Source organism: Terrapene carolina, unplaced genomic scaffold, assembly GCF_002925995.2.
Source record: "Terrapene carolina triunguis isolate 2854851 unplaced genomic scaffold, T_m_triunguis-2.0 Scaffold278, whole genome shotgun sequence".
In the NCBI taxonomy this organism is placed as follows: Eukaryota; Metazoa; Chordata; order Testudines; family Emydidae; genus Terrapene; species Terrapene triunguis.
Window position 1 is genome coordinate 539,052 of NW_020664629.1, and position 23,683 is coordinate 562,734.

The 23,683-nt window shown below is 45.4% G+C and overlaps 1 protein-coding gene across 1 annotated transcript in view; it reads left to right on the forward strand.

Annotated features, from left to right (window-relative positions):
* Positions 1-12,804: 12,804 nt before the first annotated feature.
* The window catches only part of LOC112107161 (SWI/SNF-related matrix-associated actin-dependent regulator of chromatin subfamily D member 3), a 149,852-nt gene continuing 138,973 nt past the window's right edge, over positions 12,805-23,683 (forward strand). The window contains exon 1 of the mRNA XM_026657733.1: positions 12,805-12,958. Coding sequence (XP_026513518.1) covers positions 12,881-12,958 — 78 coding nt within the window. The 5' untranslated portion in view covers positions 12,805-12,880. The remainder of the gene's footprint in view (positions 12,959-23,683) is intronic.

The following is a 23,683-nucleotide window of genomic DNA, read 5'->3' on the forward strand; positions in this document are numbered from 1 at the left end:
TGACCTCTCGAGGTCCCTTCCAGTCCTAGAATCTATGAATCTATGAATCCACAAGTAGAGTTTCTTCACCCAGTGGGCCCTCACTTGTCCATTAGACACCTTTGAACTGTATTTCTTCAATAGATGTTCCAACAGTCATTCTCTCTGTTCATATACTGTTTGGGAGGGTTTCTCATTTACAGTTTTCAGGATTTGTTTTAATCTAACACAGGTTTTTGATCAATTCACTTTTTCACCAGTTATATTTCCGTTCAGTGTTTTCCTTGATTCTCTCTCTCTCTAGTGTGTCTTACATTTTATTTCCCTCTACTTCCCTTCTCTAATAGTGTCTGCTCACTTACCCAACCCTAGTTTTTTATGCTTCTCCTGATCTGAAACCTTTTCTACTTTCCTTCCTTCCTCCTCCTCACTTTCCAGTCTCCTACTTTTATTCTCCGCCTACCCTACCTCCAGTTCATCTGCTATCTCAGCATCTAAGTTCTTCTCCTTCTCTCCTTCTTCTCCAACTGTCCTCTTCCAGCAGATTCCAACCCCCTCCCCAGCTCGAGCTGCCCTCTTGTTGGCTGTCTCTCCCCCCAAGAAAGCATTTTATGATGCTGCATCACAGCTGCAACAGGTGCTAGTGCCAGGGTTACTGCAGTTCCACACTGAAGCTTGTTGACTTTCAAGAGGAAAAGTACTGGGATAATTTTTTTGAACTGAGAGACAAGTTGTGTACTTATGCAATGTTCTGCAAAAAGAGTGAATATGTTGATTTTCTGTGTGACCAAAGGAAGATGTGCCTATGTCAGAGACCTATTTGGGAACTGAATGAATTTAATACACCCACATCCTTCACAGAATTCATGAAGAAATTTGTGTTCTGGAAGAATAATCTCTTGAAGACAAACTATGAATGCTTCCTGCAGCTTTGCAAATTCTTGGCTAATAAGGAAATTATTCAGTTTCCCATATAGGTGATGGCTGAGCATCTTAGCCGGCTGGAGGAACAGTTTGCATCCTTTTTCCCGACTTGAGATGACAAAATATGACTGGGTGCAAAACCTCTTTCAGTGCAAGCTTGATGCTATGGGTTTGCCAGCAGCTGAAATTGAACAGCTCATCTAAATTTCCTGAAATTGATTCTTGCAAGGAATATGTGACCAACTTTCTTGACAGTGAACCAGAACTCCAGAAGAGAATGAATGTCCTGCACTCTCAATGCATGCACTGATTGTGCCATTCGCAAGCACGTATTTGTGTGAAGCTGGATTCAGAACACTTGTATCCATCAATTCTCACTATTGCTCTACTACTGATGTCACCTCGAAGATTAGATGTGCGATTTCTACAATGCTGCCGGACTTCAGGAAACTGTGTCACAACATGCAAGCCCGTGTGTCACAGCACATTGAATTAAATAATGTACTGAATGTGTAATTCCTTGCTTTGTTGTGGCCTGAGGTCACAGGAATCAGTTTGTTTTAAAATGAGCTCACGCAGGCAAAAAGTTTGGAAACCCCTGCTTTAGATGGATGGCTGTTGGTATGCAAAGGAGTCCTGGATTCATTCTTCAGGTTTCCCTAAGGAAGTACAGTCCACTGCTGAAGATTTTCTCTTTGAGGAGGGTCTACTTGTTCAGGCAAAAAACTGATGTGTCATTGCATTCATTAAAGGACTCAAGGGCAACCCCCCTCCGTTCCCTGGGTATATACACCTCATCACCCAAAAGGAAATACACAAAGCTACCTTATACGCATCAACCAACATCACAGGTATTATTTCACCAAACAGGGTATGAATCACCATGAAAGTGTCGGTGGATTCAGGGGAACAAGCATTGGGCTTTTTTCCAGCCACAACTGCCCATCAAGAAGTACTTGTAACAGGACCTTTGAGAGCTGCAAACCCACCCAAGTCTAGGTCCTCCAAGCTCCAAGATTCATTTTGGTGGCCACCTAGGTCAATTTTCCCATATATAGCAGAGGATAAAAATGGAAAAATGGGTTTTCCATACTGTCCATCTTGGTTACATCATAAAATTACCCATCCCTTTTCGGGAACCACTCTCAATAGATGATTCTCTTACAGGAGATATGGCTCCCTACTTCTGGGGAGCCATAGAGCCAGTAGAATCATAGACTTTAAGGTCAGAAGGGAGCATTATGATCATCTAGTTTGACCACCTGCACAACGCAGGCCACAGAATCTCACCCACCCACTCCTGTTTCAAACCCCTAACCTATGTCTGGGCTATTGAAGTCCTCAAATCGTGGTTTAAAGACTTCAAGGTGCAGAGAATCCTCCAACAAGTGACCCATGCCCCACGCTGCAGAGGAAGGTGAAAAACCCCCAGGGCCTCTGCCAATCTGCCCTGGAGGAAAATTCCTTCCCGACCCCAAATATGGCGATCAGCTAAACCCTGAGCATGTGGGCAAGACTCACCAGCCAGACACCCAGGAACGAATTCTCTGTAGTAACTCAGATCCCACCCCATCTAACATCCCAGTACAGGCCATTGGGCATATTTACAGCTAATAGTCAAAGATCAATTAATTGCCAAAATTAGGCTATCCCATCATATCCCATCCATAAATTTATCAAGCTTAGTCTTGAAGCCAGATATGTCTTTTGCCCCCACTGCTCCCCTTGGAAGGCTGTTCCAGAACTTCACTCCTCTGATGGTTAGAAATCTTCGTTTAATTTCAAGTCTAAACTTCCTGATGGACAGTTTATATCCATTTGTTCTTGTGTCCACATTGGTACTGAGCTTAAATAATTCCTCTCCCTCCCTGGTATTTATCCCTCGGATATATTTATAGAGAGCAATCATATCTCCCCTCAGCCTTCTTTTAGTTAGGCTAAACAAGCCAAGCTCTTTGAGTCTCCTTTCATAAGGCAGGTTTTCCATTCCTCGGGTCATCCTAGTAGCCCTTCTCTGTACCTGTTCCAGTTTGAATTCATCCTTCTTAAACATGGGAGACCAGAACTGCATACAGTATTCCAGATGAGGTCTCACCAGTGCCTTGTATAACGGTATTAACACCTCCTTATCTCTACTGGAAATACCTCGCCCGATGCATCCCAAGACCGCATTAGCTTTTTTCACGGCCATATCACATTGGCGGCTCATAGTCATCCTGTGATCAACCAATACTCCGAGGTCCTTCTCCTCCTCTGTTACGTCCAACTGATGCGTCCCCAGCTTATAACAAAAATTCTTGTTATTAATCCCTAAATGCATTACCTTGCACTTTTCACTATTAAATTTCATCCTATTACTATTACTCCAGTCTACAAGGTCATCCAGATCTTCCTGTATGACATCCTGGTCCTTCTCTGTATTGGCAATACCTCCCAGCTTTGTGTCAACCGCAAACTTTATTAGCACATTCCCACTTTTTGTGTCAAGGTCAGTAATAAAAAGATTAAATAAGATTGGTCCCAAAACTGATCCCTGAGGAACTCCACTAGTAACCTCCCTCCAGCCTGACAGTTCACCTTTCAGTATGACCCATTGTAGTCTCCCCTTTAACCAGTTCCTTATCCATCTTTCAATTTTCATATTGATCCCCATCTTTTCCAATTTAGTTAATAATTCCCCATGTGGAACCGTATCAAATGCCTAAATGAAATCGAGGTAAATTAGATCCACTGCGTTTCCTCAGGGCCGCCCGGGGGAGGGGGGGGCAAGTGGGGTAATTTGCCCCGGGCCCCGTAGGGGCCCCCACGAGAATGTCGGAGGCTCCCCCCAGCCTTCGCCTTCCCTCAGCGCGCCGCTACCAGTAGTGGCCCTGGAGAGCACTGCAGTGGCGTGGCTCGGGCGGGGCCTGAGGTCCTCCCGCTTGGAGCCGCGTGGTAAGGGGGCGGGGCTGCGAGCTCCGGCGGGCTGAGCGGCAGGAGCTCCTGGACGCAGCTCACTGAGGCTCTGGAGGCGGGGGTAAGCGGCATGGTAAGCTCCTCTGAGCTGGGCACCCCTCCAGCCCTGACCCCCAGCTCCGAGCCCAGCCCCTCTGAGCTGGGCACTCCCCAACCCCATCCCCCCCCCCCAGCCTTGACCCCTAGCTCTGAGCCCAGACCCTCTGAGCTGGGCACTCCCCGACCCCCAGCTCCGAGCCCAGCTCCTCTGAGCCGGGCACCCCCCCAGCCCTGACCCCCAGCTCCTCTGAGCCAGGCACCCCCCGACCCCATCCCCCCCCAATCCCTGGCCCCCAGTTCTGAGCCCAGCCGCTCTGAACCAGACACCCCCCCGACCCCATCCACCCACAGCCCTGACCCCCACTTCCGAGCCCAGCCCCTCTGAACCGGACACCCCCAGCATAAGAATACCTCATACCCTCACCTCTCCAGTTTTGCTGATCCTCCCAATACAGTGGAAAAATATTGACACCCTGAATGAGTTCTCTCCCAGGTATAAAGAAAAATAAGAATGTGGGCTTGGCTACACTAGCGCTTTACAGCACTGCAACTTTCTCGCTCAGGGGTGTGAAAAAACCCAGGGGTGTAAAGCGCCAGTGTAAACAGTGCTGTAAATTAATCCTCTCGTGGAGGTGGAGTACCTGCACTCGACCACACTCGCACTTTGGCAGTGCTTTGAAGTTTTGAGTCTAGCCACAGCTTGTGTGTGTGTGAGCTTGGTATTGGAGGCATGGTGGAATGGGGTACGCACAGCCACTGGCATGGTGGAGTAACGGGCATAGGAGAATGTGGGGCACATGGAGCTCCTGCCATAGTGGTGAAGAGGTGATAAGGGAGCACACTAATCCCTTGGCATGTGGAGGGAGATTGGGGGACAGTGGTATGATAGGAAGGAGACATGAGGGACACAGCCCCTGGCTTGTGATACGGGGTGGGGAGAAAGAATGGGGCATGCAGAGCCCCAGGCATGAGAGGAATGGATTGTCACAAAGCTCCTGGCATGAAGGAGGAGGGTGGGCATTGCAGGGAGTCCCTGAAATAGAGGGGAATGGGAAGGGAATCTTTGCAGGGGGGTATAGAAAAATGCATGGAGCCCTTGGTATATGCAATGCACTCAGCCTACAGAAACAGTGAAGTATATGACCCTCTTGTAATTCAACACAAACTTTCTAAAGAGATGGGGCCACATTGCTGCTGCAGGAGTACATCCTACACTAGGATGGATCTAGACTGTTCTCAGTGGTACCAGATGACAGAACAAGGAGTAATGGTCTCAAGTTGCAGTGGGGGAGGTTTAGGTTGGATATTAGTAAAAACTTTTTCACTGGGAGGGTGGTGAAGCACTGGAATGGGTTACCTAGGGAGGAGGTAACCTTAGAGGTTTTTAGGGTCAGGCTTGACAAAGCCCTGGCTGGGATGATTTTAGTTGGGGATTGGTCCTGCTTTGAGCAGGGAGTTAGACTAGATAGCCTCCTGAGGTCCCTTCCAACCCTGATTCTATGATTCTATGAACATTATGGTGGTTCTGTGAAAAGTTTACAGCTGAACATTGACTTAATAGAGCTTTGAAACTTTACTATGCAAATGAAAAATTCTGCTTTCCCTATTTTTTAGTAGTTTACATTTAACACAGTACTACACTGTATTTTCTTCTTGTTGTTGTTGTCTCGGATGCTGCCTGATTGTGTACTTCCAGTTCCAAATGAGGTGTATGACTGACTGGTCAGTTCGTAACTCTGGTGTTCATAACTCTGAGGTTCTCCAGTAGTTAAACGGAAATTAAAAGGTAAAGTCACAAAAGTGAAATGCCTGCAAGCTGCATGAAAACTTAAAAAAACCCACCATAATAAATCTCAGATTAAATGTATATCCCAAATTAAAAAAATATAGTAAGAGGACCAAAAAAGAGTCACCATGGCTAAACAAAGTAAGAGAAGCAGTTAGAAGCAAAAAGGCATCCTTTAAAAATTAGAAGTCAAATCCTACTGAGGAAAATAGAAAGGAGCATAACTCTGGCAAGTCAAGTGTGAAAGTAGAATTAGGCAGGCCAAAAAAGAATTTGAAGAGCAACTAGCAAAACACTCAACAACTAACACCAAAAAAAATTTAAATACATCAGAAGCAAGAAGCGGGCCAAACAATCAGTAGGGCCACTGGACAATCAAGGTGCTAAAGGAGCACCTGAGGAAGATCAGGCCATTGTGGAGAAGCTAAAAGAATTCTGTGCATTAGTCTTCACTGCCAAGGATGTGAGGGAGAGTCCCACACCTGAGCCATTCTTTTTAGGTGACACATTTTGAGGAACTGTCCATGATTGAGGTGTCAATAGAAGTTTTGGAACAAATTGATAAATACACAGTAATAAGTCACCAGGATCAGATGGTATTCACCTAAGAGTTCTGAATGTGAAATTGCAGAACTATTAAGTGTCATATGTTAACCTATCATTTAAATCTGCTTCTGTACCAGATGATTGGTGGAGAGCTAATGTGATACCAATTTTTGAAAAAGGCTCTAGAGGTGACCCGTCAGTGCCAGGCCAATTGGTTGAAACTATAGTGAAGAACAGAATTATCAGGCACACAGATGAACACGATTTGTTGGGGAAGAGTCAGCCCGGCTTTTGTAAAGGGAAATCATGCCTCACCAATCTACTAGAACAGTGGTTTTCAAGCTGGGGGTCCACAGAATATCTAAGATTGCCAGAGGGGGCCATATCTTCATTTGACATTTTTTAGGGATTGGCAAATGAAAACAGGTTGAAAATCAATCACTGTATTAGAATTATTTGAGGGGGTCAACAAACGTGTACAAGGTGATCCAGTGGATATAGTGTACCTGGACTTTCAGAAAGCCTTTGACAAGGTCCCTCACAGAAGACTCTTAGGCAAAGTACGTTGTCATGGGATAAGAGGGACAGTCCTCTCATGGATCAGTAGCTGGTTAAAAGACAGGAAACAAAGGGTGAGAATAAATGAACAGTTTTCATAATGGTGAGAGGTATATAGTGGTGTCCATATTCATAAATGATCTGGAAAAAGGCCTAAACAGTGAGGTAGCAAAATTTGCAGACATACATTATTCAAAATAGTTAAGTCCAGAGCAGACCCTGAAGAGTTACAAAGGGATCTCAGAAAACTGGGTGACTGGGCAACAAAATGGCAGATGAAATTCAGTGCTGATAAAGGCAAAATAATGCACATTGGAAAACATAATCTCAGCTATACATACAAAATGATGGGATCTAAATTAGCTGTTACCTCTCAAGAAAGCCATCTTGGAGTTTTTGTGGTTAGTTCTCCGAAAACATCCACTCAATGTGCAGAGGCAGTCAAAAAAGCTAACAATGTTGGCAACCATTAGGAAAGGGATAGATAATACAATAAGACAGAAAATATCATAATACCATGATATATACCAATGGTACATCCACAACTTGAATACTGCATGCAGTTCTAGTCGCCCCATCTCAAAAAAGATGTATTAGAATTAAAAAAGATACAAGAGAAGGACAACAAAAATGATTAAGGGTATGAAACAGCTTCCATATGAGGAGATTTAAAAGACTTGGATTTTTCAGCTTAGAAAAGGGATGACTAAAGGGGGAATATGATAGATATCTATAAAAACTTGAATGGTGTGGAGAAAGTGACTTAAGGAAGTGTTATTTACTTCTTCTCATAACGCAAGAACTAGGGGTCACCAAATGAAATTAATAGGCAGCAGGTTTAAAACAAAAGGAAGTATTTCTTCACACAACGCACATTCAACCTGTGGAACTCATTGCCAGAGGATGTTGTGAGGGCCAAAATTATAATGGGGTTCAAAAAGAATGAGATAAGTTCATGAATGATAGGTCCATCAATAGCTATTAGTTTAAATGGTCAGGGATGCAACCCCATGCTCTGGGTGGCTCTAGCCTGTGACTTCCAGAAGCTGGGAGTGGACAACAGGAGATGGATCACTCCATGATTGTCTGGTCTGTTCATTCTCTGCCATTGGCCACAGTGAGAAGACAAGATATTGGGCTAGATGGATCATTGGTCTGACCCAGTATGGCCGTTCTTATGGTGTTCCCTAACTTTTGAGTGTTTGACTTTCTTTAATTTATCTTTTTTTTGGTGATTACTCGAATGAATGAGAATAACTACAGTTGAATTAGAGTAAAAATGTATATAGAGATATAATCCCCTTCTACTTCAGGGCATAATAAATAAACCAACCACAAACTGGATTAAGAACAAATTTAACTTGTGAGATTATTCCATAACCACAAACAAAACCTCAAAACAAAAGCCATAATGGATACCTTCCTCTGAAGCATCTGAGACTGGCCACTGGTGGAAATAGAATATTGAATTACATGTGCCACCAGTCTGTTCTGATACTGCTCGTCCTGTGTTCCTGTCTGCAGACTCAGGCAGATAGTGTTGCATTGTGGTCACATTCAGAAGGTTCTTTCACAACCATAAGGGCTAAACTTTTGTTTTGTTTTTAACGAAAGCTTAAATTCTATAGCGAGTGTTTCTCAGCCCAGGTCTACACTAGCAGGGCGTCGACCTAAGATACCCAACTTGAAGTCGGCATATCTTAGGTCGACTTACCTGGCTGTGAGGACGGCTGTGAGTCAACTGCTGCTGCTCCCCCGTCGACTCCGCTTCCGCCTCTCGTGAGCTGGAGTTCCGGAGTCAACAGGGAGTGCAATTGGGGATCGATTTTATTGCATCTAGACGCGATAAATCGACCCCTGATAGATTGATCACCCAGCTGATCCAGCGGATAGTGAAGACCTGCCCCTAGACGCCTCCTGAGTGGATTTGTCATATCCAGTTCTAAATAAGTGTGTCAAAATGTCCTTAAAATATCCCAGATTCTGCTTTATAGACTGTATTTTAGATAAGAGAGGCCCAGGTCTGGGGACTTACGACTCTAGGAAAGACTGGGCCCGGGAAAGCAGGACGGAGGGAATGAGGTGTCTCTGTTACTGCTCCTCAAACTACTAAAATGCTTTCACATAGGGGCCAAAAAGCGATTAGTAAAAGGAACAGGAAAACAAGGTGGGTGCAAAGCTTGTTTGGTCTCCGTGTGTCCCCCAGGCAAGACAGGTCTCTCCCTGTATCCCACAGAGAACACTGGGGGAGGAGGGTCTCTTCCCCCCTTTAGAGTAGCTATGGGGATCTTCCTACTCCCCCACCCATAGATAAGGTCCTTCTCCCGCCCAGAGAACTGCAGCTTTCTCTCTCTCTCTCTCTCTCTCAGGCCTCCACAGAGAACACTCCAGGTCTCCAGCTTCTGTCTGAGCGTGAATGGTTTCCTTGTTCCTGGGCACTGAGACCCTGTGCTGCCGCCTTCAGGTCCACTCTGGGAATTGGGGCATTCTCAGGGGGCTGGTGTGTGCAATGAGAGTAGGTCATGGTGAGGTGCACGAGCCATGTTTTCCGGGACAGAAGGAGTTAACCTTCCTAGTCCATCCTTCCTCACCCTCCTTCTCTCCCTCCCTCCCTCCAGCTGCTGCCTTTTGAGTCCTACAGCTAGGCCAGGGGCTGACCTTCACAGGCAGAGTTTGCTCACTGAGCATGCTCACTTCCTTCTGCTGTCTCTCATCTGCTCCAGGGACCCCTGTGCTCACAGGCAGCGTCCTGCTGGGAAGGAATGTATACAGCATATCCCGGCTCCAGGCTTCCCACAGGTCAGGGGCCCAGCTGTGGGACCACTAGCTCCTGCTCCCTGGCTCTCCCTGCCTGCACTGCTGGGAGAAGAGCCGGTGCCATTTGGTGCTGTTGGTGCTTCAGTGACTGAAGGAGAGATGGGGGGACATTAAGGGGGATTCCTGTTTTGACTGCTGCAGCAGCCAGCACTGGCTGAGGCAAGGCGTAGCCCTACACCACAAGACACTCCTTTCACACATTCATTGCTCAAATACTACAGTGACGGGGGCTGAGTAGGGATGGGGGTGGATTTATGATAAATAGATTTGGATCAGGTTCTGCTTTTTGTGGCATTGGGGTGAAGGTGTATCCATAAATTTATGGGACTGCTATAAACACCTGAAATAGAGGAGCTAGACAATAAATGTCTTTTCTTACATCAGCTAGGCTGATTCTGGGGAGCTGTGTCTTTGCAACCTCATGTCTTGCCGTGTGGCTGAGTGACAGCAGTTTTAATATCCTTTGTGTGTGTTGAACCTTTGTATCTGCCTGTATATTTGTGTGAATGTCTGTGTAAATGATGTATTTATCTTTTGTGTGTAGATATATTTGATTATATACGGGGGAGACTATATTAGAAGGGTTATTTATTATAGCTCCCATCCAATCATACAGAAGATGGGAATGAATTAGGGAGATTTTTATATCTATTTTATATTGTGATCTCTCCGAGGCTGGAATTGTTCATAGATTCATAGAGTTTAAGGCCATAAGGGATTGTTAGATCATATAGTCTGACCTCCTGCATAGCACAGACCATTACATTTCACCCCATTACCCCTGCATTGAGACTAGCCACTTGTTGGCTAACGTATCTTCCAGGAAGGCAACCAGTCTGGATTTGGTTAATTAACTCTGTGTTAGTTATTAGTATACTGATTAATAAAATGGGCACTGATTGGGATCCACATTAGAAATAATAGGAATACTTTTAGAGAGAGATGTTTCAATAATCCTATTGCCACTGAAGTTGGTGTTTTCCCCAAAGATGGCAGCACCAGAGATGGATGTGTTTTCTGATGAGGACTTCGCAGTGTTTGCTATGCTAAAAGCAGGACAAAGGGCTAGAAAGGATGGCCCATGCATTTCAGTATGCTTTTGGGACCTGAAAGGGAGAGGAGAGTGAAGAGATACAAGCCAGATGCTGCCTCACCAAAAATGGAGGAGACACACAGTTGTCTGGAACCAGATCACAGGTGTGTTTTGTCCAAGCCACAGATGGGTGGTCTGCTGGAAGAGATATGTTGGTCTGCTGGGCAGGTTCCTTCTGAGAGAGCTAGTTGACAGAAGCTCCCATCTTCCTAGCATTTCTGGTATTCCTGCAGGGATCCCTGGATACTAGTGCTTGGGTTAGGGCCACGCTGAAGAGTTAAGAAGTCCTGTTTCCCCTGTATGTGAGGGGCTGAAGGATTTTGGGGATTGATACGTTAACCCACAGATGCCTGTGACTTGCTGCTAAGTTCCAGTTTATTCAGTATTTCTTCTGTGGGTTTGTTTCTCAGTACAATGGTCTAGGCAGTGACATATCTGAGATCAGGTTATTTCCCTGCTCGTAGTCTGACCAGACAATTCTTAGCCCCTAAACAAGAATCTCCAGCAGAAGGATAGGATAAACCCCTCTTGTAACCTGGCAACATCTCCTGTATTGCTGTGGTAGGCAAACAGTGAAATGTCAACCCCTCACAAGCTGCAGACACACAAAAAGCTGTCAGTAAGCAGATTGCTGCCCCAGGCCACCACTGTCCATTCTACCATTATGGAAGAGCCAGCCCTGCTGAGTAGGGAATGGCTGCTATATTTGTCTACAGTCACTGAATTGCCAGCAGGGCCGGCTCCAGGGTTTTGGCCGCCCCCAGCAGCCAAACAAAAAAAACAAAAACAAACAAACAAAAAAAAGCCATGCTTCGCTCCGAGCAGGAGTGAGGGACCGTCCGCCGAATTGCCATGGAACAGCTTGATGTGCCGCCCCTCTCCGAAGTGGCCGCCCCAAGCACCTGCTTGGTAAGCTGGTGCCTGGAGCCGGCCCTGATTGCCAGTGTCCAACTCATTTGCTGGTGAAGTCTTAGGGCATCTGCAGTATGAAATGGGCTGTAAAATCTATATTACCTCACCCACCTTGTCACTCTAATGCCCTGGGACTGACATGGCTACAACAACACTGCATACATATGTAAAATCCATAGTCCGTGTCTCTTTACTTTACCCATCTCTTCTTTCTCTTTCACTTAACTGGGTGTGGCAGGTATACTCCATGTTCCCCATAGTATGCAGCTTTTATTTCCTGGGGAAAACATGCTTTCTTGTATACATTAGGCTTTTTGTTACACCTGGCTTGATATTTATGCCTAATGGCACCCACTGTGTTATTGTTTGTGCCTATCAATCACCTTTGAGGTGTCTGTCACTCTAGTATGTAAGAATAAGGGCAGGTCACCCTGGCAAGGTTATGGGGGTATTGTAGAAGGGGAGTAGCAAATCAAGCAGCATGCCCCAGTCACTAGCTCTATGCTACACTGACTCCTTTTGTCACAGACTCCCCTTCTCTGTGTCCTTTTTCTGTTCTCACACTCTCTCTCACACACGTTCTCACACTCACACACACACACCACATCACTCTCTTTTCCCAGCTCTCTCTCTCCTGCTATTTCTCTTTCTTGTCCAAAGGGCTTAGTTCTCAGTCTCATTTGCTGGAAATGCTGCCAGTGAATGTTTGTGTGTGCTGCCTGCCAGGTCTCTGGGGAAAAGGCCTGGAAATACAGTGCAGGAGGAGTAGTGGGAGCAGGGGAAAGCCATTGTTTCTCACTGCTTGCCTGGTGCATTTTCCAACTGGAAAAATCTCTCTGCGAGGCAGTGAGTTTCATGTCATTGCCGAAGCCCTGCCCCCCCATCCCATTGCTCAGAATTTGCCATCCCCTCATGCTGAGGAGGAGAGGTTGCCGTACTGCTACTAAAAAGCTCAGACGTGTTTTCAATTTGCCTCCTGCTTATCTCTGTTGTTTGGACAGAGAGGTTTAAAAAGCTGGATTTTCTGTCCCTGCAGAGTAAACACAGAGAACCCGGCAGCACAAACTATTTCTGGCTTATCAGTTGAGGAATGCAGCAGCTGAGGATTAGCGTGAGTGGGCCGTCAGGAAAGCCCTGAAGGGGCCCCCTCCCCACTCAGCTCTATTAGAAGTGTGAGAGCCCAGCAGGACTCAGAGGGGAGAGTTGGAGAAAAAGACAGAAAAGGGAAAGAAAGAGGAAGAGAGAGAGTGAGAGAGGCTGAGCAGACCCTGATGGCTACAGATGAAGTTACAGGAGGGGCTCGCAAAGCTACGAAAAGCAAACTTTTTGAGTTTCTGGTCCATGGGGTGGTGAGTCGGGAAAGTTAGTGAGCTGGCTTGGTCTGAATAGAGGAGTGAGTGGATACTGGAGGCTCTGTGCTGGGCTGAAAGCAGCTCCTACGATATCTTCTGGGGGCTTCTGCAAAATGCCGTATAGCTTGAACACAGGGATCTGTGAAGCCCCCAGAACATGCACTGAGTCCTTGGTAATGCAGGGTTGTGTTTGGAGGAATGTGTGCTGCAATTTCTGCTCTTGACTCTCCATGAATGGTGAATGGTTTGCTTTTGAACCTGATCACAGTGCAGGCTCTGAACTGGATCTGACCCTAATGGGCTCATTGGACACTCGGTTCTGTTGTCAAACTTTTGTGTGTTGTTTGTTTTTTAATTCAGATGAAAGCCCAGTGAAGCCTTGAATGGTGCTGCCTCTGGTACTTGTCTTATACTTAGCTGTCCTGTATCTTCTGGCTACCTAGGTGGCTTTGAGGGGTTCTAAGAGATTAGCTCTGCAGATCTTTAGCAGTCCGTAGGCACTCATTGGTTAGGGAATCTTAGGTGGTCTGAATGCTATGCTTTAAGGAATCATTAAATCTTTATAAGATTACTACAGTGTTTGGAGACCTCCTGACACTCAAGCTCCCCATTTATGGGGAATTGCAAGCCCCTATCCCACCGTCATTGGAGAACATGTTCTTTAGATGCTCCTGCCAGTGATTGAGAACAATCACAGCTTATGACATTGGAATTTCTTAAGGAGTCTTTAAATTTAGCAAACACCAGAGTACTGGAAAGTCCTAGGAGTACAAATGCTGAATGAATTTCAGTGATCATGTGTACTTTCTCTTTTGAGAGCTTCCTGCTATGACATTTCCAAGACATCAGCTGAGAGCTTCTATATCAAGATCACAGGAATCTTAAGCGCTCACTTTTCAGATTTCCCTAAGTGTCTTCATAATTCAGGACATGCCAATCCCGGCTGCTTAGAGTGTAACTTGTAATTTACAAACATTAGATACAGTGAGATCTGCAAGGCTAGGGACATTGAAGTGGTATGCTGTTTGTGTGAGAACTGAGAGATGATGACCATTGTACTTGTGTCCTACAGAACTAGTTAAGGAATATATTGTGAGAATACACCTGATATATAGGGCTGGCCTGTGGAGTGGCCTGGCAGTGCATGTGTGGGTGGACGTGCAGGTGTGGCCTGGTGGTGGGGGGTAGTGAGCGGGCATGTGGGCAGGGGCATCTGGGTTTCAGATGTGCAGGCATGTGGGGGCGGTATGGCAGTTGGCAGTTATGCAGGTGTGGCCTGGTGGTAGGTGGGTGGGAATACGTGGGGTGGGTGGACATGCGGGGTCAGCCTGGCAGGTGGGAGCAGCCTGGCAGCAGGCAGGGAATCATCTGGGGGTGGCCTGGAAGCAGATGGCTGGGGGCAGCCTGGGGGTGGGTAAGCAAGCATATGGGGTGGCCTGGTGGCAGGTGCATTGGCATGTGGGGGCAGCTTGGTGAGCTCATAGTCTGTCACTCAGGAGTGGCCTGGCAGCAGAAGGGTGTGTGGATGGGCACATGGGTGTGACTTGGTAGCGTGTGGCAGGCTTGCAGAGTGGCTTGGCGGTGGATGGGTGGGCATCTGGGAGTGGATGAGCATGCAAGGATGGTCCGGTGGAAGGCAGGTGGGTGGACGGACACGTGGGGTGTCTTTTTTTTTTTTTTTTTTTTTTTTTTTACAGTTTCCAAGGTTGTTTTGGTAATTCCAGACTAATTAACTTTTCTATGGTACTAGGAAGATAAAGAACATAAGAATGGCCACACTGGGTCAGACCAACGGTCCATCTAGCCCAGTATCCTGTCTCTGACAGTGGCTGGTGCCAGAGGCTTCAGAGGGAATGAACAGAACAGGGCAATTGTCCAGTGATCCATCCACTGTTGTACAGCACCAGCTTCTCTCAGTCAGAGGATTAGGGATACCTGTTTGGCTGAAATGGTTATTGCAAAACACCTACATGGACATGGTGTGATAGAGAAAAAATGGCTTCTGTAAAGGAGAATCAGGTCTCTTCAATGTTTGAAATTTTTGAGGGTGTTGACAAAATGGTGGTTACAAGGGAACTGGTTTCCATTGTTTATTAGGACTTTCAAAGAGCCTTTGATGTAGTTTGTCAAAGAAGGGTATAAGGAAATTATTTCCTTCTCTGCATTGGGATTTCAGCCATAAGACTGTGTAGCTATAGTTGTGCAAGCCCCTGGTGTAGACACTTTTGCACCGTGACTTGCTTTAGTGCAGCTTTTCCCTGGTTTCAAGATCTGACAGGACCTCCTCTGCCCCATTCACCCCTTTATCCCCTCTCCATCAATGAAGTTGAGGCTTCTTGCCTGTTCTCCTCTAACCTGTACACCTGCCCCAGTGACCCCAATGCTTCCTGCTTGCTTATCTCCCTCACCTCCACTCTCATCTCCTGCATTGCCCTTCTCTTGAATCTCTCGCTTTCCCTGGGCTTCTTCCCTTTACAACATAAGCACAGCTTAGTCTTCCCTATCATAAAAAGTAACCCTTGACCCTAACTGCCTCCTCAACTACTGTCCCATCTCCCTTCCTCCGCCTACATAATTGAACGTGCCATTTGCAATTGTTGCCTTGATCTCTGTCTATCTGAGCGATCGATCATCACCATAGTATCTGAGTCCCATTCATGTAAAATCAACGGCAATAAGAAAATCCCAAATAGATTTATTGAAGTCTGTGGCTCTCCTCTCTGTTTGGGATAAAAGCTCTTGCTGGGGTAGTGTTTTCGTTTATTTTGGTTGGTTGGTTTGTTAGTGGGGGGGATGTTTGAGGTATGTGGGGGTATCGAGACTCTGAATGTCATTCTTGCTATGAGGAGTCCCGTGGCACATTAAAGACTAACAGATTTATTTGGGCATAAGCTTTCGTGGGTAAAAAAAAAACCCTTCTTCAGATGCATGGAGTGAAAATTACAGATACCAGCATAAATATACTGGCACATGAAGAGAAGGGAGTTACCTTACAACTGGAGAACCAGTGTTGACAAGGCCAATTCAGTCAGGGTGGATGTGGTCCGCTCCCAATAATTGATGAGGAGGTGTCAATACCAAGAGAGGGAAAACTTTTGTAGTGAGCCAGCCACTCCCAGTCCCTATTCAAGCCCAAATTAATGGTGTTAAGTTTGCAAATGAATTGTAGCACTGCAGTTTCTCTTTGAAGTCTGTTTTTGAAGTTTTTTTTTGAAGGATGGCTACTTTTGAATCTGTTATTGAATGTCCAGGGAGATTGAATTGTTCTCCTACTGGCTTTTGTCTGTTACCATTCCTGATGTCCGATTTGTGTCCATTTATTCTTTTACATAGAGATTGTCCGGTTTGGCCAATGTACATGGCAGAGGGGCATTGCTGGCACATGATGGCATATATCACATTAGTAAATGTGCAGGTGAATGAGCCCCTGATGGTGTGGCTGATGTGGTTGTTACAGGGATTGGTTCCTGGGTTAATGTTTCTGTGGTGTGGTGTGTAGTTGCTGGTGAGTATTTGCTTCAGGTTGGGGGGCTGTCTGTAAGCGAGGGTTGGCCTGCCTCCCAAGGTCAGTGAGAGTGAGGGATCGTTTTCTGGGATAGGTTGTATATGGTTGATGATGCGCTGGAGAGGTTTTAGCTGGGGGCTGTACGTGATGGCCAGTGGTGTTCTGTTATTTTCCTTGTTGGGCCTGTCCTGTAGTAGGTGACTTCTGGTTTCCCGTCTTGCTCTGTCAAACTGTTTCCTCACTTCCCCAGGTGGGTATTGTAGTTTTAAGAATGCTTGATAAAGATCTTGTAGGTGTTTGTTTCTGTCTGAGTGATTGGAGCAAATGCAGTTGTATCTTAGGGCTTGGCTGTAGACAGTGGATCGTGTGATGTGTCCTGGATGGAAGCTGGAGGCATGTAGGTAAGTATAGTGGTCAGTAGATTTCCGGTATAGGGTGGTGGTTATGTGACCATCACTTATTTGCACTGTAGTGTCCAGGAAGTGGATCTCTTGTGTGGACTGGTCCAGGCTGAAGTTGATGGTGGGGTGGGAAATTGTTGAAATCCAGGTGGAGTTCTTCAAGAGCCTCCTTCCCATGGGTCCAGATGATGAAGATGTCATCAATGTAGCGCAAGTAGAGGTGGGGCGCTAGGGGACGAGAGCTGAGGAAGCGTTGTTCTAAGTCAGCCATAAAATTGTTGGCATACTGTGGGGCCATGCGGGTACCCATAGCAGTGCCACTGACTTGAAAGTATAAAGTTGTCCCCAAATCTGAAATGGTTGTGGGTGAGGACAAAGTCACAAAGCTCAGCCACCAGGTGTGCCATGGCCTCATTAGGGATACTGTTCCTGACAGCTTGTAGTCCATCCTCGTGTGGAATATTGGTGTAAAGAGCTTCTACATCCAGGGTGGCCAGGATGGTGTTTTCAGGAAGATCACCAATGCATTGTAGTTTCCTCAGGAAGTCGGTGGTGTCTCGAAGATCGCTGAGAGAGCTGGTAGTGTAGGGTCTGAGGAGAGAGTCCAAATAGCCAGATAATCCTGCTGTAAGAGTGCCAATGCCTGAGCTGATGGGGTGTCCAGGATTTCCAAGTTTATGGATCTTGGGTAGCAGATAGAATACCCCTGGTCAGGGCTCTGGGGGTGTGTCTGTGTAGATTTGTTCCCGTACTGTAGCTGGGAATTTCTTGAGCAGATGGTGTAGTTTCTTTTGGTACTCTTCAGTGGGATCAGAGGATAGTGGCCTGTAGAATGTGGTGTTGGATAGTTGCCTGACAGCCTCCTGTTCATAATCCATCCTGTTCATGATGACTGCAGCACCTCCTTTGTCAGCCCCTTTAATTATAATGTCAGAGTTGTTTCTGAGGCTGTGGATGGTGTTGCATTCTGTACGGCTGAGGTTATGGGGTAAGTGATGCTGTATGTTCACAATTTCAGCCTGTGCACGTCTGCGGAAGCACTCTGTGTAGAAGTCCAGTCTGTCATTTCGACTGTCAGGAGGAGTCCATGCAGAGTTCTTCTTAGTGTTGGTAGGAGGGTTCCTGTGGGTTAGTGTGCTGTTCAGTGGTGTGTTGAAAATATTCCTTGAGTCTTAGACGGCGAAAATAGGCTTCTAGATCACCGCAGAACTGTATCATGTGGGTGGGGGTAGTGGGGCAGAAAAAGAGTCCCCAAGATAGGACAGACTCTTCTGTCAGGCTACGTGTGTGGTTGGATAGATTAACAATATTGTTGGGTGAGTAAAGGGTAACACTGTTGTAGTCCCCTGTGGCATGTAGGAGTTTAGATAGTTTACTGTCCTTTTTCCTCTGTAGAGCAGTAAAGTGTGCGTTGTATATGGCTTGTCTCGTTTTTGTAAAGTCCAGCCACGTGGTAGTTTGTGTGGAACGTTGGTTTTGTATGAGAGTCTCCAGTTTTGAGAGCTCATTCTTGATCTTCTCCTGTCTGCTGTACAGGATGCTGATCAGGTGGTTCCTCAGTTTCTTTGAGAGTGTGTGGCACAGTCTCCCACCATAGTCAGTGTAGTATGTTGATTGCAATGGATTTTTCTACCTTCAGTCCATTTGGTATGATGTCCAGCTGTTTGCACTTGGAGAGGAAGATATCATCTGTCTGTATCTGTGCGAGTTTTTTCATGAAGTTGATGGATTTCCATTTCATATGGCTAAATTCAGTGCCTTGCATGGTGCCAAGTATCAGAGGGGTAGAAAACTTTCTAGTTGTTTTTGTGGATACAGACTAACACGGCTACCCCTCTGATACTTGGCACCATTCTTGCTATGGTAGAAAGACTTTTTTTAAGAGGAAAGCTTTGCAGTGTTTCCTGAAGACTGTCAGACTCTCGATTCACCTGATCTTCTCTGAAAATACGCTCCATTGCCAGATCCTCTGAAATGAATCATAGAATCATAGAATATCAGGGTTGGAAGGGACCTCAGGAGGTATCTAGTCCAACCCCCTGCTCAAAGCAGGACCAATCCCCAGACAGATTTTTGCCCCAGATCTCTAATGGCCCCCTCAAGGATCGAACTCACAATCCTGGGTTTAGCAGGCCAATGCTCAAGCCACTGAGCTATCCCCTCCCCTTGTGGTTCCTCTTATGGTTCTCTCTCCCTCATATCTTCTTCAATGTCTTATTTGGTGAGTCCTCCTCTTCCCTTTTCTGTGTGCATTTCCCAAGGTTTTATCCTTGTTCCTGTCCTTTCTTCTGTCTGCACACTATTTCTAGGTGCTCTTATGCATAAGCATAGTTTTAATTACCATCTTTGTGCTGATCTACTTGTCTGTTGATAAACTGTATCCAATCCTGCCTCTCAGGCTATCTTTCTGACATCTCCTTGTAAGGTGTCCAGCCATTATTTAAGCTCAGTTTGGCCAAAACTGAGCTAATAATAATCTTTCCCCATTCTCCCTTTTTCTGTCTCTGGACACCACCACAGTCCTCCCTCTCACTCAGCTCTCTGGTCTGCATGTCATCTTTGACCCCCACCCTCTCCTTCAACCCATGTATACAGGCAGTATCTAAATCTAGCCACTTCTTCTTGTACAGCCTCTCAAAGATCCAGCTTTTTTTTGCTGGTACATCCTGCCAAAGCTTTTGTCAAAGCAACTGTCACATTGCACTTTGATTCCTGTAATCTCTTCCTTTCTGGCCTTGACACTGCCAACCCAGGCCTCATTATGTTAATTCAAAATGCTGCTGAGAGGTTTATCTTCCTGTCCTGTGCTTCTGACCTATTCACCCTCCTTTTTGTGTCCCTTCACTGGTCCCCCTTCTCCACCTTTTCAAACACAACTGTCTTCTGACTATTTGTTATTTGCATAACTGTAGTGCCGAGTAGTCCTAGTCATGGGCCAGGCCCCCTACTGTGCTAGGTGCTGCACATCTCAGTACAACAGGATGGTCCCTGCCCCAAGGAGTTTATAATGTCAGCCTAGGACAAAGGATGGATGCAGATAGACGGGGGAGTACAAGGAAACAATGAAATAATATTGGTGATAGGCAGTGGCCACAACACACCAGCAGCCTAACTGTTGTCAAGTTTTTTGTCAGCGTCAATGCAAATGATGTCTTCTTGTGTAAGACCGTCCCTCATTTATCCCCTCCCTCCCAAATCAAATTTCTTCCTGCAATGTTATTGATACCAGCTCGGATTACCTGCTTTTCCCATAAGTATCTTTGCACTTTTCCCCGCACAGTCTGTTGTGCATGTTAAAATTCGTAAGTCCATCACCTTCTCCTCTTTTAAATCCCTCTTTAAACTTTATTTTTGCCATGATGCATACTAATCATTCCTAGTGTCTAGCATTGGCTAGATACTGAGACTGCTAATTTATGAAACATACCCATCTGCTACCTTGTCCCCTTGACCCAACCTCCACATCACATTTGTCTGCTTATCAACCTGGTCATAAAATTAGACTTTGAGTGCTCTGGGCAAGGACTCTTTGTTTCTTTCATTCATTCATTTGTACAGTAGCTAGCACAATGGACTGGAGTCTCTAGGCACTACCACAATATAAATAAATAAGTGATAAGGGGGATAAGTGGTCAGTGTTCCTTTTGGCTAAAGGCTAACAATGGAGCGTGGTGCCAGAAGAATCCATACAAGGAGTGGTGGCGTTTAATATATTTATCTGGAAAAGGAGTTAAACCCTGATTTTTAATCTGCAGATTTTGCCACATAACTCTTCATACATTGTTGGGTTCTAAATTAACTGAGGGAACCATTCAGGAAAAAGGCCTGGACATCACAGTGGCCTGTCTAATATGCAGCAGCAGCCAAGAAAGATAGCAAAATATTAGCATGTGTAAGACATGGTATGGAGAATAATATAGAAAATATTCCAATCTGAATCAATTACATGCTCTCACCTGGAATATGGTGTTTGGTTTTGGTCATCCTAGCTACAAAAAAAGTTAGAGCAGAAAGAGAGGAGGCTCAGAGATTGGTGATAACAATTAGAAGTCTGAAGAAACTTCTCTGTGAACAGAGAATGAAAAGATGAGGACTATTTAATTTATGCAGGAAATGAAATAGAGGGGACAAGACAGTGATATAAAATCATAGAAGTGTATGACTGAAAGGGCCCTCAGTAGGTCATCTAGTCCAGTCCCCTGAACGATAACAAATGGTATAGAGAAGTAAATCAGGCAAGCTTCTTACCTTTTCTCATAATATAAGTACAAGGGTACATTCAACAAAACTGAAAGATAACAAGTTTAAAACTGATAAAAGTAAATGATTTTTTCCAGCATGTAACTAGCCTGTGGAACTCACTGCCACAGTATGTCATTGAGCCCAAGAGCATAATAGGTTAAAAAGGATTAGACATTTACACAGTTAATGAGAATATAAAATTACATTCAAATGGTTTTTTTTTTTTTTTTTAAAGGGATATACATTTTGCTTTGGAACATAGGCCAACCTGAGACTCACAGAGGCTACGAAGATACTTCCCCTTTGGATAAGTTATTCCATATCTCTAATGCAGGGCTTCTTGCACCTTCCCTGAAACATCAGGTTTCGGCAATTCTCAGAGACAGGATATTGGAGATGATGGATCCCTGCTTTGCTCTTTATGGCAATTCATGTGCTGGGTTATTAGACAAACAGAAACTCAGAGTATGTGCTAGACAAATTGAGAAAAATTTTGAGCAAAACTGATTTGAGGAGAGGAAGGTGATCAGGAACAGTCAGCATGGATTCACCCAGGGCAAGTCACGCCTGACCAAGCCGATTGCCTTCTATGAGCAGATAACTGGCTCTGTGGATACGGGGAAAGCAGTGGACATGATATACCTTGATTTTAGCAAAGCTTTCGATAGGGTCTCCTACAGTATTCTTGCCAGCAAGTTAAAAAAGTATGGATTGGATGAATGGACTATAAGGTGGATAGAAAGCTGGCTAGATCATTGGACTCAACGGGTAGTGATCAACGGCTCGATGTCTAGTTGGCAGCCAGTATCAAGCAGAGTGTCCCAGGGGTTGGTCCTGAGGCCAGTTTTGTTCAACATCTTCATTAATGATCTGGATGATGGTATGGATTGCACCCTCAGCAAGTTCGCGGATGACACTAAGCTGGGGGGGAAGGGTAGATATGCTGGAGGGTAGGGATAGGGTCCAGAGTGACCTAGACAAATTTGAGGATTGGGCCAAAAGGACCTCATCTGCTGACGAGGTTCAACAAGGTTAAGTGCAGAGTCCTGCACTCAGGACAGAAGAATCCCATGCACTGCTACAGGCTGGGGATCAACTGGCTAAGCAGTAGTTCTGCAGAAAAGGATCTGAGGATTACAGTGGACGAGAAGCTGGATATGAGTCAACAGTGTGCCCTTGTTGCCAAGAAGGCTAATGGCATATTGGTCTGCATTAGTAGGAGCATTGCCAGCAGATCGAGGGAAGTGATTATTCCCCTCTATTCGGCACTGGTGAGGCCACATCTGGAGTACTGTGTCCAGTTTTGGGGCCCCCACTACAGAAAGGATGTGGACAAATTGGAGAGAGTCCAGCGGAGGGCAACGAAAATGATTAGAGGGCTGGGGCACATGACTTATGAGGAGAAGCTGAGGGAACTGGGCTTATTTAGTCTGCAGAAGAGAAGAGTGAAGGGGGATTTGATAGCGGCCTTCAACTACCTGAAGCGGGGTTCCAAAGAGGATGGAGCTAGGCTGTTCTCAGTAGTGGTAGATGTCAGAACAAGGAGCAATGGTCTCAAGTTGCAGTGGGGGAGGTCTAGGTTGGATATTAGGAAAAACTATTTCATTAGAAGGATGGTGAAGCGCTGGAATGGGTTCCCTAGGGAAGTGGTGGAATCTCCATCCTTAGAGGTTTTTAAGGCCCGGCTTGACAGAGCCCTGACTGGGATGATTTAGTTGGGGTTGGTCCTGCTTTGATCAGGGGGTTGGACTAGATGACCTCCTGAGGTCTCTTCCAACTCTAATCTTCTATGATTCTATGATTGGGAGAAAAAATTTAGGCAGAAAAACGTGAATGAAAATTGGGAGTTCTTTAAGAAGAGATTAGTAGATGGCCAAAACCCCATGATTCCTCAAGAAAGAAAGAGAACAACTTCGTCTAAAAGCCCATTCTGGTTCAATGGGGAATTGAAGGCAGTAATTAGAAATTTAAAAAATGTAGATTACAAATGGAAACAAGGGGGAAATAGATAACAATCGCCAGAAGTTATCAAGTATAGAAAATTGATGAAGATGAGGGCATCAGGGAAATATCCCTTGCTGGCAGGGTTAAGGACAATAAGAAGGAGTTTTAAAAATGTATTAGGAACAAAAGAAATCCAAGCAACTGTATATACCCATTAGTAAATGGAGAGGGTAAATTTGTAAATAATGATGCAGAAAAGGCAGAAGTGTTCAAAAATATTCTGCATTTGGAAAGAAACAGAATGATGTACTTCTGTCATATAAGGAAAATGAAGTACTTTCCACTCCATCAGTAACTGATGAGGATGTTAAACAACATCTGCTAGGAATAAACATTGTTAAATAATCAAACTTGCACTCAAGAGTCATAAAAGAGCTGGCTGAGGAGACTTCTGGCCTGCTGATATTAGTTCTTAATAAATCTTGGAATACTGGGGAAATTCCAGAAGCCTGAAAAAGTGCTGGTGTTCTGATACATGCATCTGATGAAGTGGGTTTTAGCCCACGAAAGCTTATGCCTAAATAAATTTGTTAGTCTCTAAGGTACCACAAGGACTCCTCGTTGTTTTTG